The sequence below is a fragment of the Lepisma saccharinum genome, chromosome 24, assembly GCF_977018435.1.
Source record: "Lepisma saccharinum chromosome 24, izLepSacc3.1, whole genome shotgun sequence".
NCBI classification, from domain to species: domain Eukaryota; kingdom Metazoa; phylum Arthropoda; class Insecta; order Zygentoma; family Lepismatidae; genus Lepisma; species Lepisma saccharinum.
In genome coordinates, this window is record NC_139252.1 from 38,320,024 (window position 1) to 38,339,630 (window position 19,607).

General features: G+C 37.2%; 2 protein-coding genes across 3 annotated transcripts in view; both read left to right on the top strand.

The window, feature by feature from the left end:
* LOC145977974 (synaptic vesicle glycoprotein 2B-like) overlaps window positions 1–6,158 on the top strand; it is an 80,846-nt gene extending 74,688 nt beyond the window's left edge. Inside the window, exon 11 of the mRNA XM_083110322.1 lies at window positions 5,849–6,158. Within this exon, the coding sequence (XP_082966448.1) occupies window positions 5,849–5,901 (53 nt within the window). The 3' untranslated portion in view covers window positions 5,902–6,158. The remainder of the gene's footprint in view (window positions 1–5,848) is intronic.
* Window positions 6,159–11,329: 5,171 nt separating this feature from the next.
* The window catches only part of LOC145978456 (synaptic vesicle glycoprotein 2B-like), a 70,794-nt gene continuing 62,516 nt past the window's right edge, over window positions 11,330–19,607 (top strand). The window contains exons 1-2 of one of the 2 annotated variants that reach the window (XM_083111104.1): window positions 11,330–11,466; window positions 19,303–19,356. In XM_083111104.1, coding sequence (XP_082967230.1) covers window positions 11,430–11,466; window positions 19,303–19,356 — 91 coding nt within the window. In that variant the 5' untranslated portion in view covers window positions 11,330–11,429. Of the gene's footprint in view, window positions 11,467–17,713; window positions 17,864–19,302; window positions 19,357–19,607 lie in introns of those variants that run through there. The other variant, XM_083111103.1, reaches the window with a different exon arrangement.

The window sequence follows — 19,607 nt, forward strand, 5'->3', positions numbered from 1 at the left end:
GAATTTTGAGGACAAATGCTAATGACAGTTCAATTATGGGACAATTTGGTGTCTTACGTCATATCTACTACCCCGCAAAATCTGCTTTCTTCATATAATATTAACACATTCTTGATTAACGTAACAATTGAAATGGGCTGTGTTTGAGAGTAAAATGAAAGTACAAATCGTAGCCGGTTTGTTTATCTGCTGTTCTCAGCAACATTCCGACGAGTTGCCTCGGACGATGCGGTTCTCCTGAAGGGACGGGACTCGGCAAAGGTAATGTAAATATCCCCCTCTGTCCCCCAAGGTCTTGTACAAACATTCTGAGCATACATCGGCACCGGAAATTTTCTTTTCTCACACGCACCGGCGCACACTGGCGGTACATTTCAATATATGTAACTCCCTAGCGAAACCGCTGCGTGGAATTCGTATGGAATATTTGGTTTGTCTCATTCATTCTCTTTTTTCTGCCGTGGACATATGGACTCTCTCGCGCGGCGCGATAAATTTTCACACATGGGAAATTTCTCTGCTTGTTCCCCCATCCATTTCCTGCAGACTTTGAAATCAGGGAAATTTTTATTTCCACTAAAAATAAATCGGTCGGAGAGTTGTAATCGTTGTGTAGTCTTTTGAGTATTAATCAACCGTATAATGCTTCATACCCTTCGTATTTTAAGTTAATTGAAGGATGATCATTTCATTAAATGGCAATTATGTCACGGCAATCTTACTCAGAAAGAAGGTCAATTATGTTGAACAATTTCAGAAATCTGTTTTGAAATTGAATCATAATACGAGACATCTAGATCCTTAAATTATCACCTGCAATAAAAATAGGAAATCTAGATTCTTTTAATAGTCACCTGCAATAAAAATAGGATACCTAGGTTCTTTAATAGTCAACTACAATTAAAATAGGACACCTAGATCTTTAAATACTAATAAAAATAGGACACCTAGATCCTCTAGTAATCAGCTGCAGTAAAAATAGGACACCTAGATCTTTAAGAGTAATAAAAATAGGACACCCAGATCCTTTAATAGTCACATGCAATAAAAATACGACACCTAGATCCTTTAATAGTCAACTGCAATAAAATTAGAACGCCTAGATCTTTAAATAGTAATAAAAATAGGAAATCTAGATTCTTTTAATAGTCACCTGCAATAAAAATAGGATACCTAGGTTCTTTAATAGTCAACTACAATTAAAATAGGACACCTAGATCTTTAAAGAGTAATAAAAATAGGACACCTAGATCCTCTTAATAGTCAGCTGCAATAAAAATAGGATACCTAGATCCTTTAATAGTCAACTGCAATAAAATAGGACGCCTAAATCTTTAAATAGTAATAAAAATAGGAAATCTAGATTCTTTTAATAGTCACCTGCAATAAAAATAGGATACCTAGGTTCTTTAATAGTCAACTGCAATAAAAATAGAACGCCTAGATCTTTAAATAGTAATAAAAATAGGACACCTAGATCCTCTTAATAGTCAGCTGCAATAAAAATAGGACACCTAGATCCTTTAATAGTCAACTGCAATAAAATAGGACGCCTAAATCTTTAAATAGTAATAAAAATAGGACACCTAGATCCTCTAGTAATCAGCTGCAATAAAAATAGGACACCTAGATCTTTAAAGAGTAATAAAAATAGGACACCCAGATCCTTTAATAGTCACATGCAATAAAAATACGACACCTAGATCCTTTAATAGTCAACTGCAATAAAAATAGGACGCCTAGATCTTTAAATAGTAATAGGACACCTAGATCCTCTAGTAGTCAGCTGCAAAAAAAATAGGATACCTAGATCCTTTAATAGTCAACTGCAATAAAATAGGACGCCTAAATCTTTAAATATCAATAATAATAGGACACCTAGATCCTTTAATAGTCAGCTGCAATAAAAATAGGATACCTAGATCCTTTAAGAGTCAACTGCAATAAAAATAGGACACCTAGATCTTTAAATAGTAATAAAAATAGGACACCTAGATCCTCTAGTAGTCAGCTGCAATAAAATAGGATACCTAGATGTTTAAATCGTCTCCTGCAATAAAAATGGAACACCTAGATTCTATAATAGTCGTCTGTAATAAAAATTGGACATCCATCTCTCCCCAGCACTTATTCTGTTTTCTTCTGTGTCTTCCTTTCTCTTTCCTCTCCCTCGCCTTTCTATTTATCTGTTTTTATCTCTCTCTCTCTCTCTCTCTCTCTCTCTCTTTCCTTTTGTCTTGATTTCTCCTTTCCTTTCCCTGTCTGCCTGTTTCTATTTCTAAGTCGCGTTTGGCCAACAGTGAAAGAAATGCGACAATATTTCTCTATCTACTACCCTTTCTCCTTCATATGTGTTTTCCTTTAACTGTTTCCCTGGTTTGCAATTTCTTTCTTCCCAAGTTTATCTTTCAGTGTCGTACTTCGTCTTCTTGATTCTCTTCTTACCATTCTCTTTTATTCTCTGCCTCTATTTCAATTTTCCTTTTCTAGCACGCTTTATTTTATCTTTCTCTTTCCCTCTCTGTCTAGATCTTTCTCTTGTGCGTTTACTCCAATTTTTCTCCTTAACTGATTTACTGCCTCTCTATATATTTATCATTACTTCTTCCCCTCTCGTTTCTACTTTCTCTTCTCTCTTCAGGAAAACACCCCAACTTAAAAAAAAACATGTAAAATTAATTTCATTGGTTCGTGAGGATGAAATAATTTTAAGGTGGGCGAATTGCTCACGTTTTCTATCCTAATTCCGAGTCCTTCTAAAAATTATTGTTGAATCTTCACACAACATAACTTTCCTACGAATGCGTTCAATTTAATTATGTATTAGTATGTAAAAAAGTAACAGGAGTTAGTTGGAATCATAAGGCAATTTAATCAATCTTCTCAACAATGTAAAGAAAGTATAAGTTATAATGCTCTCTTAACGGAAGAAGACGCTTCACTACTCGTTTCATCTTACTAACAAGATAATTGTTTAAAGCTTCCTCTAGTTATTCCATAATGATGATAAGAAGGACTTACAAATTCTTTCGCATATTTGTATTAGCTGTACTTGCTTCATAGAATCTGATTTATGGTGACGCCATCTCTTGCTCATTAAGTCAATTAAGAAAACTCGAGGGGTCCAATTAAAAATCAAACAAATATCTTGTTTTCCCTATCGCTGAAAAATCGTATAAAGTATATTTTTTTTGCCATAAAATTGGAACGTTCATGTTTTTTGTGCTACAAGTTTCTTGTTAATTATGTTTTAATCACCTCATCAGTGTCTGAAATGTTCTTAACGAAGGTGTTACGAATTGTGGAATATTTTGAATTTGTATTTTATATAACGTCGCTTTTTCGTTTGAGGGTAATCGCGACTATGAATATGCACGGTGACAAAATAAACGTTCATACCGATGACAGGTCTCGAACCCAAAATGGCTTGAACTAGAGTCGATCACTCAATGTGATCAGTTACTATTGTATCGTGGCGGCACTTGAAAATGTTAATTTGACAAGAAATGACACACAAAAAAGTATGCATGGCTATTCAGAAGAGAGTGCAGTAACAACAAAACTATGTATGAGGGCTGTTTAAAATTTTACATTACGAATGGGAACATAAGAAGTGATCGCCTTCTTCAAGAAATTCACTTTCGAGTACCGTCCCGCACCACAAGGAGCACTCAGTTTTTCACATATCAGTAACCCAGATTAAGTCTAATATAGCGTTTCTCTTCCACAAACTACCCGGCCAATACAACACTCTACCAAACCAAGTTGATATCTTTGAAAACCAGTCACGTTTTAAAAAGCTACTGTGTAACAACATGTAATCCATTTTATCTCATATGTGTGTATGCACAAACGTGAATTATGAAGGGTAAAAATATTTATTTTAGTTTGTTATTATTATTATTTATTGTTACTTCCATTGTTATTTTTTGTTATTTCTATTGTTATTATATTCCGATATAAAATGGCCAAAGCTGTATTTGGAATTCTGTGGCAAATAAATAAATAATTAAGGGAGATAGTGAATTGTCAGGTTGTATGCAGTCACAACTTCGGAAGCATTTCTAATCTTTATTATTTTTACTTTGACATTGAAGAATGGACGCTGCACACATATATTCCGTCTTGTAAAAACGAATAGGCTATGTATGAATACAATTGTTTGAGCACAGATTCTTGCCACATTAATACTGAATCTGTAGGAAACTAAAGCATAGAAAATATCCGATTTTTATAGCTATTCATCATATTGCAAATTCTGCCACCTGGTGACAAAATGTATAAGATTACGCTATCGAATAGCGCGGTGTACGAAATAAACTTATATGTTTTCTTACTCACTAGTTTATCTACCATAATCACTTTTTAAAAATATACTGCGTACCCTTCGAAATCAATTCATGATATTTGTTACGTGGTGATTCAAACATTTCTTGTTTTGTGCCACCTTTCTATTACTTTTGGCTAATAACGATCGATTGGACATCTTTCGATGGGAAAATGTTCACATATTCCATAATTTCAAGACATCCGAAATGTTCTCGTTCTTAACAAATGTTGTATGTTGACGTGTGTCAATTTATTTGAAAGATACTTAACAACTTTATAGTACGGCACTGTCAACCAAAAAATTATGATAGGTTCTACATACAATATGCCAACTAATGCTGTACAATTTGGCTCAACTTTTCTTAAGCACACGGGACAAAAATAGGCCTATTTGTTTCTTCCATTTTCCTATTTATAATATTATATTCAGAGAGATTCCCAGTAGGTGCTACCCCTTTTAGAAAAATTCTCGGTGAATTTATAGATTTCAGATTTCTCTCAGACATTCGACTTGAGAACTTGCATGAGAAACTCATAAATATGAACTAGTAGTTTTAACAGAAATTGCCTTAGATACTTTTAACTTTTCAGAAATGAAATATTTCAGTTCTGTAGTATCATTCACTATAAATACCATCTTGTAATATAGAGGTGTCGGATTCGATTCCTAGTGAAGAGCATAGTATTTCGAATCCAACTTTAGACTGTAGTCTATAGTCCCGATGGGACTTCATGCGCATAAACTGGATTTAAAATAAATTTTGACAGTTAATCTTTGACTAGGAATAGGCTACAGCACCTTTGGGTTTAAACATTAAATGCGTTTTCCGAAAATAAATGAATTGATTTACTACATCTTCTTGTTACAAAACAAATATTACTTTGAAACAGATATACATTTGTACTAATTTCATATATGGAACGAGTATTCAAGAAGGCTGATGTGATTTTACCCCTCTGTTATAGCCCGTGTTACGTAAAAGATTGGTAATACAAGAAGCTGCAACTTCATGACAAAATCCCTGAGCACGCCAATGCATGCAAGCATACGTTTTGAAGCGTTAATGCACGATTCTGCAAGATCCCAGAAAAGTTTCACACCGTAGGCCCAACAACACCATGGTTCAAATATCTCCTCCGTTGACTTCCACACAAGTCTGTAGGTGGAATCGCAGGCTGTGGAGCATACTCAGAATATTATCTGAGTTATGGCACGGCATTCGTCCTCAATACTGGTGCAAAGATAGGTCAGAATTAGAATCTTCACTATGTACACCCGAATTTCAGATACCCCAGAATTCAATGTGCAACGGATTCAAATCCGGCGACCGTGGAGCCCACTCAACGGGTCCTCTGTGACAAATCAAGCATTACGGAAACGTGGTATTCGCACAGCCCTCGTATAATCAATTTACCATTTGGTCTAATTGTCAAATCAAGATATTCTTATTTCAAACCCTACTTATTGAAGAATTACGTTAAATTTCAGGAAATAATATGATTTTCTTTTTAATTCCAGGTTGTGGATTATTATGTACAACGTTACCTGTTAAAGCACAAGAATCGAAGTAATTTTCCTGTAGATATTCTGTATGAACTAAAATAACATATTACAACACGCTACACTCAATAGTAGCGTCATCTATAGAGGACTGTGTACATAGTTGTATTGTCATAATTTTAAAGTGATGTGAATGTAGACATTTCTAGAAGGTGTAAAATACAAGATAAATATTATATAAAAATAAATGCTAATTACATGCATTGTATACTAATTGACAAATGTAAATACATGTAAAGGTTAAATAAGTAAGAGATGTCGATTAAACTATTTAACTTTCTTGATAATGTTCTTGTTCTTAAAATGTGTAAAAGATAGTAATAATTAAATATAAAAGTACAATATTTCTATATTGTTTATTGTTGTGTACATTAGCAACAACTGGGTTTCAAAACTAGAGGGAGGCGGAAGGACAGTTTACTTCCTCTTGGTAGACAAGGCTCAGCATAAGATCTTTTTAAGGTTCAAAATTTGCCATCTTGAAACAGTTTGACAGCTTTCGCCCAATTGCAATAGTTGGTCAGTCACCCGACTTGATCCCCTTTCCCTCCTTAACGGTAGATTGATTTGGTGTCTTAAGTCCACTTTATGCACAGTAAGGGTAATCGGGTCTGGACCTAAAGTGGGATCCGAACCACTATGTGCCTCTACCGGGTATCGAATCCATAACGGTAGAGAAGGGGAGAAAGCGAGTAGGCAGAGAGGCTGATAGCTGCAGTCGCGTTGCCTCCCCTCTGATGCAATCCCTGTCTCTCTACGCGTTTATTGGTAGAGTCCTCGCGGGTCGCTACCTGCGCTGATGACTTGTTTTCGTTCGTTATCTCCGCAGATCCCTGGGACAGAGTATAGCTAGAGAGATGAATACGAATAGTTACCAAAGCAGGGGTACCAACAAAGTAGCGAGATAATCGTTATCTTTCGAGACTTTGGTCGTAAAATACTGAAAGACGTATAGATTAAATTTATTTATTTAACATGTACTTCAGTTACAGTTTATTAAAATACACTCAACATATAGTTTGTTTATAGTAATTACATAGTAAATCCATTAAAGCTAATTGTGTGAACTTGTGCTGCGTGGTTGCATACGCATTCAGGATAAACCTTGCATTCTAGACTCGTAGAGTCTACAAGATGCACCAAACTTAAAAAGGAAATTTTGTTTGCATAATGACCCTTATACGCTGTACAAATTTGTATTGTGATACGTTGTCTGTTTATATTGCGTGTATTTCAAGACCCTCGTCTCGTCTGGTTACCATCCCTAACCTACAGTGAGGGTCAATATTATACACAGTTCGTCTACCGACTGTACAGAACAAGCACTATGCACGCCATCAAGCGGCCACCCACAGAAACAGACAGGAGCTGTGTGAGGTAGCCTCGTCATGGATGTGAGTACGGAGATAAGAATGTCAGCAGGCGAGGATACAGTGAGAAAGATTGTAGTTGAAGGATTCGACGTGTCAGACCAAGCACGTGAGAATCTGGGGACTGGTGCACGGCAGCGCCCCGTCCAGCAACGCGACAATCGTCAAGGCGTTTTTGACCAAATAAAGTGTGACACTGCTTCACCACCCTCCGTACTCGCCAGACTTAGCACTCGCTGATTACCTTTTTGTTTCCAAAACTGAAACCCGACTAAAGAACTACATCTACAGAGGTATCCAGAAGCTGTATGACCGTACAAATTAGTGTGTACAGTTAGGAGGATTATGTCGAAGGCTTAACGATGAGAGTGGCATTTCTTTTACTTACTTGTATAACGCTGGTCCTAAAACTTAGTGTTCAACAGATATTGCAATTGTGCGGCGTGAATGGACCTCCAAGATGCATTAGGTTTTTCCCATAGGCTCTTACTGAATCTATATATTGCCCCTGAGGTGTGACGGCTCGGAGGAACGGAAAATCGTCGACGTATTAGATTTCAGCGTCGGTCGATACCAGTGGGTGTCGGGATTCAGTCGGTGAGTTGATATTGATCGATAAGCCTTTATAGGCAACTCCTACAGTAACTAAATGTAACCCCGCTGTGGAAATTACAACCATACCACCACACCGTATTTGTAATTTTTAAACGCCACTCTTCAGTGTCTTTGGAATAATCGCAGAGATGAGCATGAATGATGAAAATAATCAAGGGACACACGGGTAGCACTCATTGACGGATTTAGCGAGAGGGGCTAAGAATTATGAAAATTGGATTATATTGTAACGAACAGAGAATGTTCGATTAACCTTAACGAGATAGTAAAAATATAATAAAAAGTTAAGCAGAAATAGATTAATTGGGACTTGATATGCTAGAGAAATAAGTCGTCACCGGAAATGGAATAAGGGGCTTGTTTTGTAATGACGTTAACTGCTGGATACAAAGCGAGAGGATTCTTGGTCAAATATTTACCATATTTGTGACAGTTCCTATCGATTTCTGCAATAATTATCAATACAAATGAAGTAGAACTACTACTATTTCATAAGAACCTACTAATCTTATCATTAGGGAACGGAACTTTATGTAAATAAATGTTTTTTCTGCGATAAGATAAAGACCCTCGTTTTTGCAAAGAATTCTGATCATAGCCTTATATGTCAACAGCAAATTTTACTTTACATAAAAATAAATATTTTCCAGTTTTCCGTATGTAAATACATATTTTGCGAATTTTCATTTTAAATACATAAAATCGCTCATTGACTTCAGCTACCTCGAAATCCTCGAAGGAAACATGTTTATTCTCCGCACCTCTCTTTCATATCGAGAGTGTTCGGTTTGTTTTGTCTTTGAACACGCTCGCTGGCAGACTTCTGGCGCCTCGCCTAAGATCCTATTGGGTGAAAATATTACCCCCACTGGATCTAACGCACAAGTGCTAATGTCTAAATGTACAGATATTTTTGGGAAAAATCAAGGTTTTTCAAACGTTGTGCCAAATTGCATGTGTTTTGGAAGGACGTGAAGTAGAGGAAGCTTTGGAGAACTTCAGCGTTAGTGGCATTTCGTGCTTCAAATATGCAAGAATTGTTTCTTGTGACGTGGAGCGATCTTTCTCACAATATAAGATGCTTTTTAGAGATAATCGTCACAGATTTACAATGGAGAATTTGGAAAAAACTATGGTGATCCATTGCATTTCTTCCAACAAATAGCTCACTAAGAGGTAAGCATTTAGAAACTGATTTCAGGTGTTTAAAATGCATGTAATATTTTGTTTTTGTTACCAAATGGCTTTTATTTTTGTCACATATTTTCCTGTTTTATCACATATTTTCAACATTTATGACACATAAAAAATTAATATTTCTGAGTTTTTTAGCACATAAAGTTCCGTTCCCTAGTTTTCACCTTATAATCATAAGAGTCTTGGCCGATGGCACAGTAGTAGCGTCGTGGCCTTGTAATCAAGGAGTCCCGGGTCCGATACCCAGTGGAGGCACATAGTGGTTCGAATCCCACTTTCAACTGTAGGTCCAGTCCTGATTAGCCTTACATGCATAAAGTGGACTTAAAACTCCAAGTCAGTCATATAGTCCGGGGTTAGTTTGCTGGTCGAGGTACAGTCAGCGTCAATAAAAATACTCGCTTCCCTGCAAGGCGTTGTGTGTGTTGCTTACGGTGATAAGTTGACTTTAATAGCAAATTTTCAATGGCAACTCCTAGCATCGCCGTAGCGTTAGGCAACACGTACAACGCCTTGCGGAGAAGCAATTATCACGGACTAGGTGTCCCATTTTTTATTGCCGGTGACTGTACCTCCACCAGCAAATGTCCATGATATACAGGGTGGCGCAAAAGTCAGTTTACCCACACACAAATTCAAGTTTATACACAGAATTCAAGTATACCGGTGGCCAGAATTAAAGTTACCCAACTCAAAGCCCTCTGTAGCCTGTTTGAGGCATCGTAGAACTCTGAAATTTGGCGAATCCACTATGCAGACCATGGGGAAGAGGATGGCTATAATAAAAAAGTTCAACTTTCCGCCACCAGGTTGAAATGTGGCGCTGTACTTCCACGATGGGTTGTAATAATTTGCCTTTACCTTGCAATCTTGCAATAAACGAGAGATTATTTTCTCGCAACTTCCAGCCACTAACAAATGGCTTTCTAATGAATAACTCAGCTAAATCACTTAACGTGAGTGCTGAAAAAAAGTTCGGAAGTGATCACCATGCCATTAAATAAGAAAGAACGTGCATTGCTGATGAAGTTGTTTTATCAGAACGGTAGTAACAGTGCAGCTGCACTGCGAGGTATTTGTCATGCGAGAGGACTTCGAAAGGGGCTCATGAGGATATAGAAATATAGATGATGAAGACATTTGAAGAGACTGGAGATCTTGGTGTTGCAGCAGGAAGAGGCCGCCGGCTGATTGCAGAAGAAGTTGTCACCGAAGTGGCTGTTGCAGTGGCGGATAGAGCCTCTTGTTCCCGATATTCTGCGACTAGTGTGCGAGCCTACGTCATTATTACAACCCATCATGGAAGTACAGCGCCACATTTCAACCTGGTGGCGGAAAATTGAACTATTTTTTTTATCGCCATCCTCTTTCCCATGGTCTGCGTAGTGGATTCACCAAATTTCAGAGTTCTATGATGCCTCAAACAGGCTACAGAGGGCTCTGAGTTGGGTAACTTTAATTCTGGCCATCCGGTACATACAAAATACAAGTAGATCGTAATATTATTATCAATGTGCTTTTTGGGTAAACTGACTTTTGCGACACCCTGTATACATGACTACATTATACAGTGATTCGAAATACACTTTGGAGGTCCACGTGACTACAAACTGTGGGGAATACGCACACACAAACGAACATATCTTAATATTCAGGCTGTTTTTAATATGTTGTAAATCTTCACGCTGAATTTTCAGTGTTACATCTTATAGGCTTAGAGCACATTCTGTGCCCCTCCCGGAAGTAAATTCTAGATCCGTAACACTCGTAACCTTCAGTGGTGACATCCCGAGTTTAATTTCTCGGACACCAAAACTGCTGCCTCTGTGGGATTAGGTGTGTCCAAATATTACGTTGTGGAATGTTACGAGCTCTACCTTGCATAATCTAGAATTTACGTTGAAGGTCAGACAATCTAGAGTACTGCCATAGCTATGTTCACGTAATATAAACCTCCACACTAAGAGATAACGTACCAGTGTACCTCGTGTAAACAGATATGCAATAAGAAATCCACTAACCCTCAAAACTAACCAAAACTTCATAGAGACCGCTTTGCCATCTCATTCAGATTCACGGTAAATAAAGAAAATAGGAATAGGCTGCGATTATTTTACGCAACGTAATAAAACGTAAAATTTTTCTAAGACCATGGCCTTCACTGGGTTTCAGATGTATTTGTAGAATAAAAAAATGTCTGGGAAAGATACCGTGCTACCTTGACGACAATGTTGACAGAAGAAGGTTTCCAAAGGCAAGAAACTGCAGGGTGTTTACAGAAAAAGACGACAAGAGAGGGCAGTGTGTTTAGCTAGCTGAAAGCTATTGGTGGCCTACTCCTGAAGGCGTGTTCCAACATGTCAACCACTGAAAAATCAAAGGAACCTCTTAACGGTAAGTTGTAAGTGCGCTTGAGAATTTAACCTTTCTCCAGTTTCGTCCCTAAAAATCTACGAGCAAATGCAAAGATCTCATCTAAAAAAATATAATAATTTGTTGGGAGTACTTTGGCTAAACACAGACGGTAAAGTATTTAATTACAGTCGCATTTGTATGCCACATCTGTAGAATTATAGTGAAACAGATTAATTCCACTTGCACTACATACCTGGCAGAGAGAATGAACAGGGGCGGTTCCAGGGGGGTTACGAAGGTGTGCTCGGCACCCCTTTTTCAAAATCTATTTTCAACCGAATACATTATTATCTTGCCGTGCCATATTATGTATCGAGCGTAGAATGTTAGGTATTGAAATGATTGGATTGGATTGATTTGATGTTTTAAGTCCACTTTAAGCACAGTAAGGCCAATCGGGACTGGACCGTTTAAAGTGGGATCCGAACCACTATGTGCCTCCACCAGGAATCGAACCCGGGACCCCTTGATTACAAGGCGACGACACTACCACTGCGCCATCGGGGAGGCATACAGCAGGCAAGCCATTGATCATATTCTGAAAGAGAAGCCGCATTTGCATTCCTGTACAATGATCATCGGCTGTTGTCTTTTTTTCGTCAGCATTGTTGTAAAGAACTGTTTCTTCTTTTGTGAGACAATATATGTCATTTGCCTGCCCAGTGGCGGAGATTGGGTTCCAAAACTGGGTGGGGGGGTTGTTTACTTTCCCTTGGTAGTAGATAAGGTTTTGCATAGTGCTGGGCAAAAGTGGCAAAAAGTGTGGGGGGGGCAAAGTGCCAGGCAGGGCTGCCCATCCCCCCAATGGCCAATGGCGCGTGCACCCAAATCATGTCATAATCTCCATAGAGAATTTAATTACGACAGCGTGTCTACTGAAAGTAATTATTTTAAAGCTTTACTGAACACTATACTTGATCTTCCGCCCATCCCCTCCAATTCCCTCCCAAAATTATTCATCATAATCCCTCCAAAATAGGTTGGATGAATACGTAATAATTGATTTCTATTTGAATGCAATTGCTTGTCAAACTGTCCACATTTTTTTATTGTTCAATTTTTCGAAATAACTGAAAGCTAGCATATTGATTGGTTACTTAAGTTAATCTCAAATGTCATAAATTAAATTACATAAATATGAATTTAAACAGTGTTTGTGAGTGGAGAATAAGATTTGTAAAACCCACAATTTAAGTATTTAACACAAATTGTAACGAAACTTAAGATTGAAAATGCAACCTGGAAAAACCAAATAACGTGCTGCTGTTGTCTGTTAACAAAAACTAGGTTTGTCTGTGTGACAGTTTCAATTATTGTTTCACGAGACATATCCAGAACACTAGCTAGAAATTCCTAAGGCTCAGGAGATAATACAATAAGAAGCCTCCTTCAAGGAACTCTCTCCTCCCTTAGGATAAACATAATTTATAATCCATAGCAAAAATTACGTGAATTTTATCTCAAGTGCAAATCTCACTTGTTAAAGTAAAATTGTCCTGCGACAAAAGTTAGAAATACAAATTTGACATTGTTTTCCTGTTTAATTGGGTAATGTGCAAGGTGTTACTATGAAGTATGCTTAGTATAAACACATTATATATATTTATGAATTATAGGCATGCTTTCTATCAGAGCCCGGACTAGCTAATATCATCGTGAGGTCTCTACATACAATTTCAGATGTAACCTTTAAGCCAAGCTATGTCAGAGGGTACATATTTTTTAAATATCTTTATTACATTTGAAATATCTAGTTTTTACCATTAAGTAGCTCTTATTCAAGAATTTTTTCCCCAGTGGAAGTCACATTTGGAGATGAGTCACGGGATGAGAAGCCGCTCCCAAGTTGCTAAAAATCCAGGCCTTCCACTACTGAAACATAGCCAATCCTATAATAATTACATGCTACGTCAAATAATGTGTTGATAATCACTAATTGTTAATGTAAAATTTAAGTTACATCACTTAAAATGTGTTATTGTGAATTAAAGTAATAAACGCATCAAAGGAAGTGGGTTGATTCCTTATTTTTTTCTTATTCATTCTTATTTTATTATCAAGAAAGTATAAAGGGAACTGACTACACCACATCATGTGATAGACTGGGCAATTTGAGGAAGAGCGTGGACAAGGGTGCCCGTATGGTGTCTACAAGAGACACTCAAACATGAGAAATCAGCGGCAAGTCTATTGGTAGAATGCAAGGCACAAAAGGAGAAATGGACAGCCATTGTTTCGAACACAAAAGCTAATTTCCCACTTCTGTTTTTCTGTTCCAAGTTATCTAACGTTTACGCTCACCTGTCGCTTCAAGTATCATCTACAGTGCAACTTTCATATCTATGACTTGACACAGCTTCAACTTCATTCCAGTTTCACGTGAATCATACTAAGATCATGGCCGTAGATGGGAGCATAGCTTCGAATCCATGCCTCCTGCTTAGTTAACATTTTGCACTAATTATACAATTAATAAAGAAAGGCTTACGGCGTTAACATTTCATCCTTTCAAGTTCTACCTCTTAAACCAAAGAATGAATAACTGAATTACAGAGTTTGCCAAATTCTAAAGATGAAATTTTTATCTAACGTAAAATTTGTTACTAAACGTTTAGTTTAGGGTTAGTCAGACGTTGTAAGAAATACAAATGAGGTAATGTTTTAAAATAAGCAACGATGTCATTCATCTAGTAGTGTATCAAGTAAAAATCTCTTCTCAAGGATATGAAAACAATAAGAGCTTGTTATTAGATTATAATAAGAATTGTTACTATTGTAATTATATTATTATTAACACCCCCCCCCCACCCACGAAAATCCAATGACGAATACTTTCAAGCCTGTTGGAGGAAGGGACGCTACCTTCTCATACAGTTCACTATTTGTCGAACAAAAAACAATTTTTCCTTAGTATCAATATAGGACTGCATACGCTCTATAATAACAATCCTCATTCCCTAATAGTGTAACTGTAAAATACATTATCGTTATAACATTGCGAATATAGTCCATGCTATACTACACTGTATTAATTTGTTCCATTATATTTGAGCTGACCTCTGTCGCGGAGTTGTTACCATAGAGTGTTTCGACACCAAAAGTCCTGGGTTCGAATCTCGGGATGGCCATGGGTGTTTTATGAGTGTCCCTTCATCAATTTCATATCATAATTCGTCAACATCTTCGCGATTTGCCAAAAGTCGCAGTAAAATAGAACAAATCAATCAGTCATTATATTTGAGCCTGTAACAGATGTAAGCTATTTTGTTTGTACTGTTTGCTCGTCGATGAAAAAATATTAAACATAAAGTAGCCAAAGGATGGAAATTATAAATTAATTCATAAAAAGACAGTTCATTCATCCCAAAATTTCACGTTTATTAGAATTTATTTTATTTTTCCTTACCTGCAGGGGCCTGAGGTTCATGTGTTGCAGCCCCCTCCCAAAGTTATATCCCAAATTGCGTTGCTAAATCATTCATTATAATGGTCCTCCTTGATTACGCAGTGGCTTGAATACAACAAACATGGATTTTCAAGTTCGATTTTCGGTGGGGATTACTGTATATTACACATAGACAGTTTTTTTTTTTTTGGATTTCACTTTAAACTGTAGCTTCAGTGTCTAGCCTATCTCAGCATAAAGTGGACCACTTAAACAGACCTCCGTAACGGAGTGGGGCGGAGACCCCGAATTCGAATCCAGGCTTGGGCATGAGTGTTCTTTGCGAGTCTCTCTTCATCAATTTCTTCATATTTTTAGGGATAACCACAAGGAAGGATAATAGCGGAGAACGAGCGGCATTAAAATTTGTGTAAGGAATTATTTCCTTAAAATATTTCAACATGCATATATTTTTCTAAAACATATATATAAAAGTTTACATCTTGGCACCATGCTTCAATATGTGCAATATGAGAGAAGGAGGAGAAATCAGGATATATTTCCTTATTAATTAATTTACTTAGCTTGTTCCAAGTCACTTTTGCAACTAGGTCCACCATATTTAATCCGTTAGATAAAGAGCAAGGAAAAATTTAGGGGGCAGATCAAGCAAAGCGTTCAGTAAAGCTTTAAAACGTGACTTTCAGTAATAGGAAATTAGTAATTAAATACTTTATGGGAATTATGACATGTTTTTGGGAAGCGTCATTGGCCTTGGAAACAGTGATGTGCGTCTACGCGTAAACAACGATAGTCTACATTCTACACGTAGACTATGTTATACACGTAGATTACGTAATCTATGTAAACAACATGGCGAAAGGTGATAACTTAGCAAAGACCGCCGTAGAATTAAAAGAAAATTATACTGCGTATCAGTTGCTGATGTGTGTGGAGAACTTTTCATACTCTTTCTTTCAAATTCGAACAATTTCTCACCTAGGAAGAAACCTAATATAGGAAATATTCTAGTGCTTTATGGGGAAAAGACCACTCTGGCCTCACGACTGCCATCTGTTGTTGTTTTTTGCATACTATTTATCTTCTTCCATAGTTGATAATAGAAGAGAAAAGAAATTTTGTTGTAATTAGGGTTCTTTTCATTTCGTTAGGAACCAATATAGTTGAAAATGTCACTTTCATTTCATGAAACCCTTGAAAATTAATTTTAATGCACTTTAGATTGTCTACGCAGTCTATGTAAACTACAACCCAAGGTAATCTACGCGTAGATTACGTGTAGACAACGCATGTAGACGTAAACTTATAGTCTACGGCACATCACTGCTTGGAGAATGGGCAATCCTGCATATCATCACTCACCCTCATGGTCGCAATTAGCCAAAGGTAGCATAAAATAAAACGAACTTGGCAGATTTTATGTTTGGGAATATGATGGGACACGAAGGTGGGATCCTCCGCCTCCACTCACCACTCGCTCTTTATTCACCCTCTCACTCAGTGTCTTCTTTCTTCTTTGCTTAAAAAAAAACAAAAACAGTGCGGTTTTGACGTTCGTGTCCTGGTAAGAAGGGATATTACTTTAGGAGTGGGTTAGAAGGATTCCACTGTTGACTCCTCTTCAAATACGATTGAGAATAGAATAAGACGAGTATAAGTGAAACTTGAGTCTTGGTACCTTTATGAAAAGCCAGACGTATGAACTTTCATGTAGGTTCTTTATAAGTTTGTTGAGTATGTGTTTGGGAATGCTGGTACACATTACTCAAATCTAATTATATTGCTGGATAAAAATTAAGATTTGGGGTGTAAGGGTTACCTTCCATGTAGGCGCCAAAAAGTCAATCTCACTTCCATGTAGTACACCCTGGACTGCATTTTGCAGACGAACGAGGCTCTGGCGACTGGCCCTATGGCCAGTATAATTCTGTGTGCTGTCCTGTTTTCTTGTCCTTGTGTGTGCTGAGTGCCCGTTTACATCCTCAGCTTTTAACGAGTCAGAATATTTTAAGGTTTTAGTTACAACACGACGTTAGTTATGTTACTTTAGTTATGGTAAGGAGTGACGGGTGCAAACTTTAAGTGCTGACGCAGCCAAAAATTCAAATTCAAATTTAAAAATAATAAGATTTGAGTTGCTAAAATACTTTCCTACCTAGGATTGAGTAAATATGCATATCGTTTGTACATAGGCCCCAGTATGCAGTTGCGTAGCTTCAGGGGAGTCATTGGTTGAGACTAGATTGCGCGTCAAATCTCCTGCATATGACCTTGAACGGCTGAACAGCACCAGCGAATCACAGACGTGCGGCGTTGTCTAGTTCCGTGACAAAGCGTTTCGCTCAACCACGCTGTCTGTTTTCCGTGTGAGATTTCGACATGGCACCGCTGCAGTGCGCTGCTATTGGCTATCGCCGTATGCAGGAGATTTGACGCGCACTCTAGCACCTAAAATTTCAGACACATACCCCCTAACACTGTACAACGTTGCATGCACGATCGGATTAATTCAATATGTGTCTAATCCCTCAGACAAAAGAGGAACTTTAGACGTCGTAACTAACTGAAACTAACCCTTGTTAACTGGAAATAGCTGGTCTGAGACTTTGAGCACGAGCAAAGACGGCGATGTAGAAAATATTAAAGGGTGCATTAAATATCGAAGAGAGTAAACACGATTACTAAGCCAGAACACAGGACGCCTCTTTTGTTCCCGAGACCTGGCTTGTTTGACTTTGCAAGGCGAGACAATTCTGGTTTTTATTGCGTTTCGTAAGATCACGTTAAAATTCTGCCCCCACCTTGTTATCTCCGTGGTATGCCAGAGGGCAATTTGAGGTGATAGTTTTGCCTGCTTGTGATGTATTTCATATCTTGTAAACGGTGATGAGGACTGGTTGAGGGCAAGTTTTCGTATACACAAGGCATGTCTACCGAGGAACGGAAAATCCGAAATTCGTCTGCAGGCAAGTGTTTACATGAGTTTGACCTTCGCCGTGTTAAATTCTACTGATAAAGATTTGCATGTATCATAATGACGCAAAACCTCTCACTAAAACTGACCGTCAAATTTACAGTATAATACAGTTAACAGCTGCCTGTTAATTTACAAAAACGGTACTCAACTGTTTTTTACTTAAAATTGACAATTTTATCATGCATAAAGATGGATAATGATTATAAATTACAGTTGTGTATGACAAAGTTAAATTATAAATAGAGGTACATATTATTACATAAGATGAATTAAAAGTATTTTAACTAGTGATTAATTAAAATTACATTAAACAAACTATATTATGGCCGGTGATACTTTAATAACGGTCATGATATTTTTTTCTGTACTTAGGTGGCAGCGAGCATTCACGGTCTTAATGCGCCATTTCTCCAGTTAACTTTTTGCCAGTTATACCAGCCAAGATGTCTTTTGGGATGGTGGCCATGTATAGCTAAACTTTTATGGAACTTGCAATGTCTGTCACTAACTATGCATATCAATTTTGGTAACTGTATTCATAAAATTCCACTTTTACCAGGATGATATCGAATCGTAATACGATTTTCCCGGCGTTTTTCACAGAATGTGCATAAAAATTTGGTCAAATTCGCGAGGATCACTAACAATCACATAAATACTAAATTTGCATTGTTTAAACGACTTAGTATGAATAAAAACTTCGTTTGGCACATCAAGTTATCTACTTACAAGCAATTTGCGACACTTTTAGAGTTTTTAGGCGTTACTTCAACTGATGAGAATTAGGGAATTTTCATATGGAACATTCAATGCAACATTTGAGTGTAGCATCAGCTACAACATGACAACAAGATTAAACCAACAAAAGTTAATACCATTTTTCGTTATCAAGCACTCCAAAACCTATCAGGAACCGATACTTTTATTTCTGTTAGTGAGTGTAATTTGACAAAGTTATACGAGGGCCCCGTACCCAGTGAACGCATTCCTTGCTAAGCCAGTGGTGCCAGCTTATAGAGCTGCAAGATGATGCTGTCGGAATCTATTACGTGCGTCATCTTGCAGCGCTGCTATCTGAGATAGACGTTTTGGCCCCCCCTATACGGGGTTCTCTGCAATTGACTTCATGCATGATCTTTCGTAAGACGATTTGGCACTCATAATTTCCTGCAAAGACGGCATTATTTTAATAAAGATCAATAACATTAGTTAAGGAAACATTTGAACCATTCCGTAAAATAATAATAACAATAATAATAATAATAAATTAATAAACGCCCCAGATCTTCACATATATAAATCCTGGCCTGATTATTACATTTCACCCAGATACAAGTAGATAAACAAATAAGATATTTGTTTTAGAAGTTATGGGATATTTCAAAGTACCAAATTATGAAATACAATTACATTGGACATTCTGCTTTTACAGGCAGCGAGATGTCGTCAGAGCCTGCAGATTTTGAAACGGCAATGGATCACGTGGGTAAGTACGTCATTTACCATTCACACAATATGCATGTTCCAAAAGTTTCAGGAACGGATTCGTTTTTTTTTTTACCTAAACACGGAGCATGTTCACTTGCTAACAATTAGTATTATTTAGTAAATTGAACTAACTGAAGTACATGTTAAATAAATTTAATCTTTACATCGCATTCTGTTTTCGATCTGGAAGTCCGGAAGATATTATAAAGGAAGAGAAGAATAAGAAAGGATGTGAAAAGGAGGCAGATA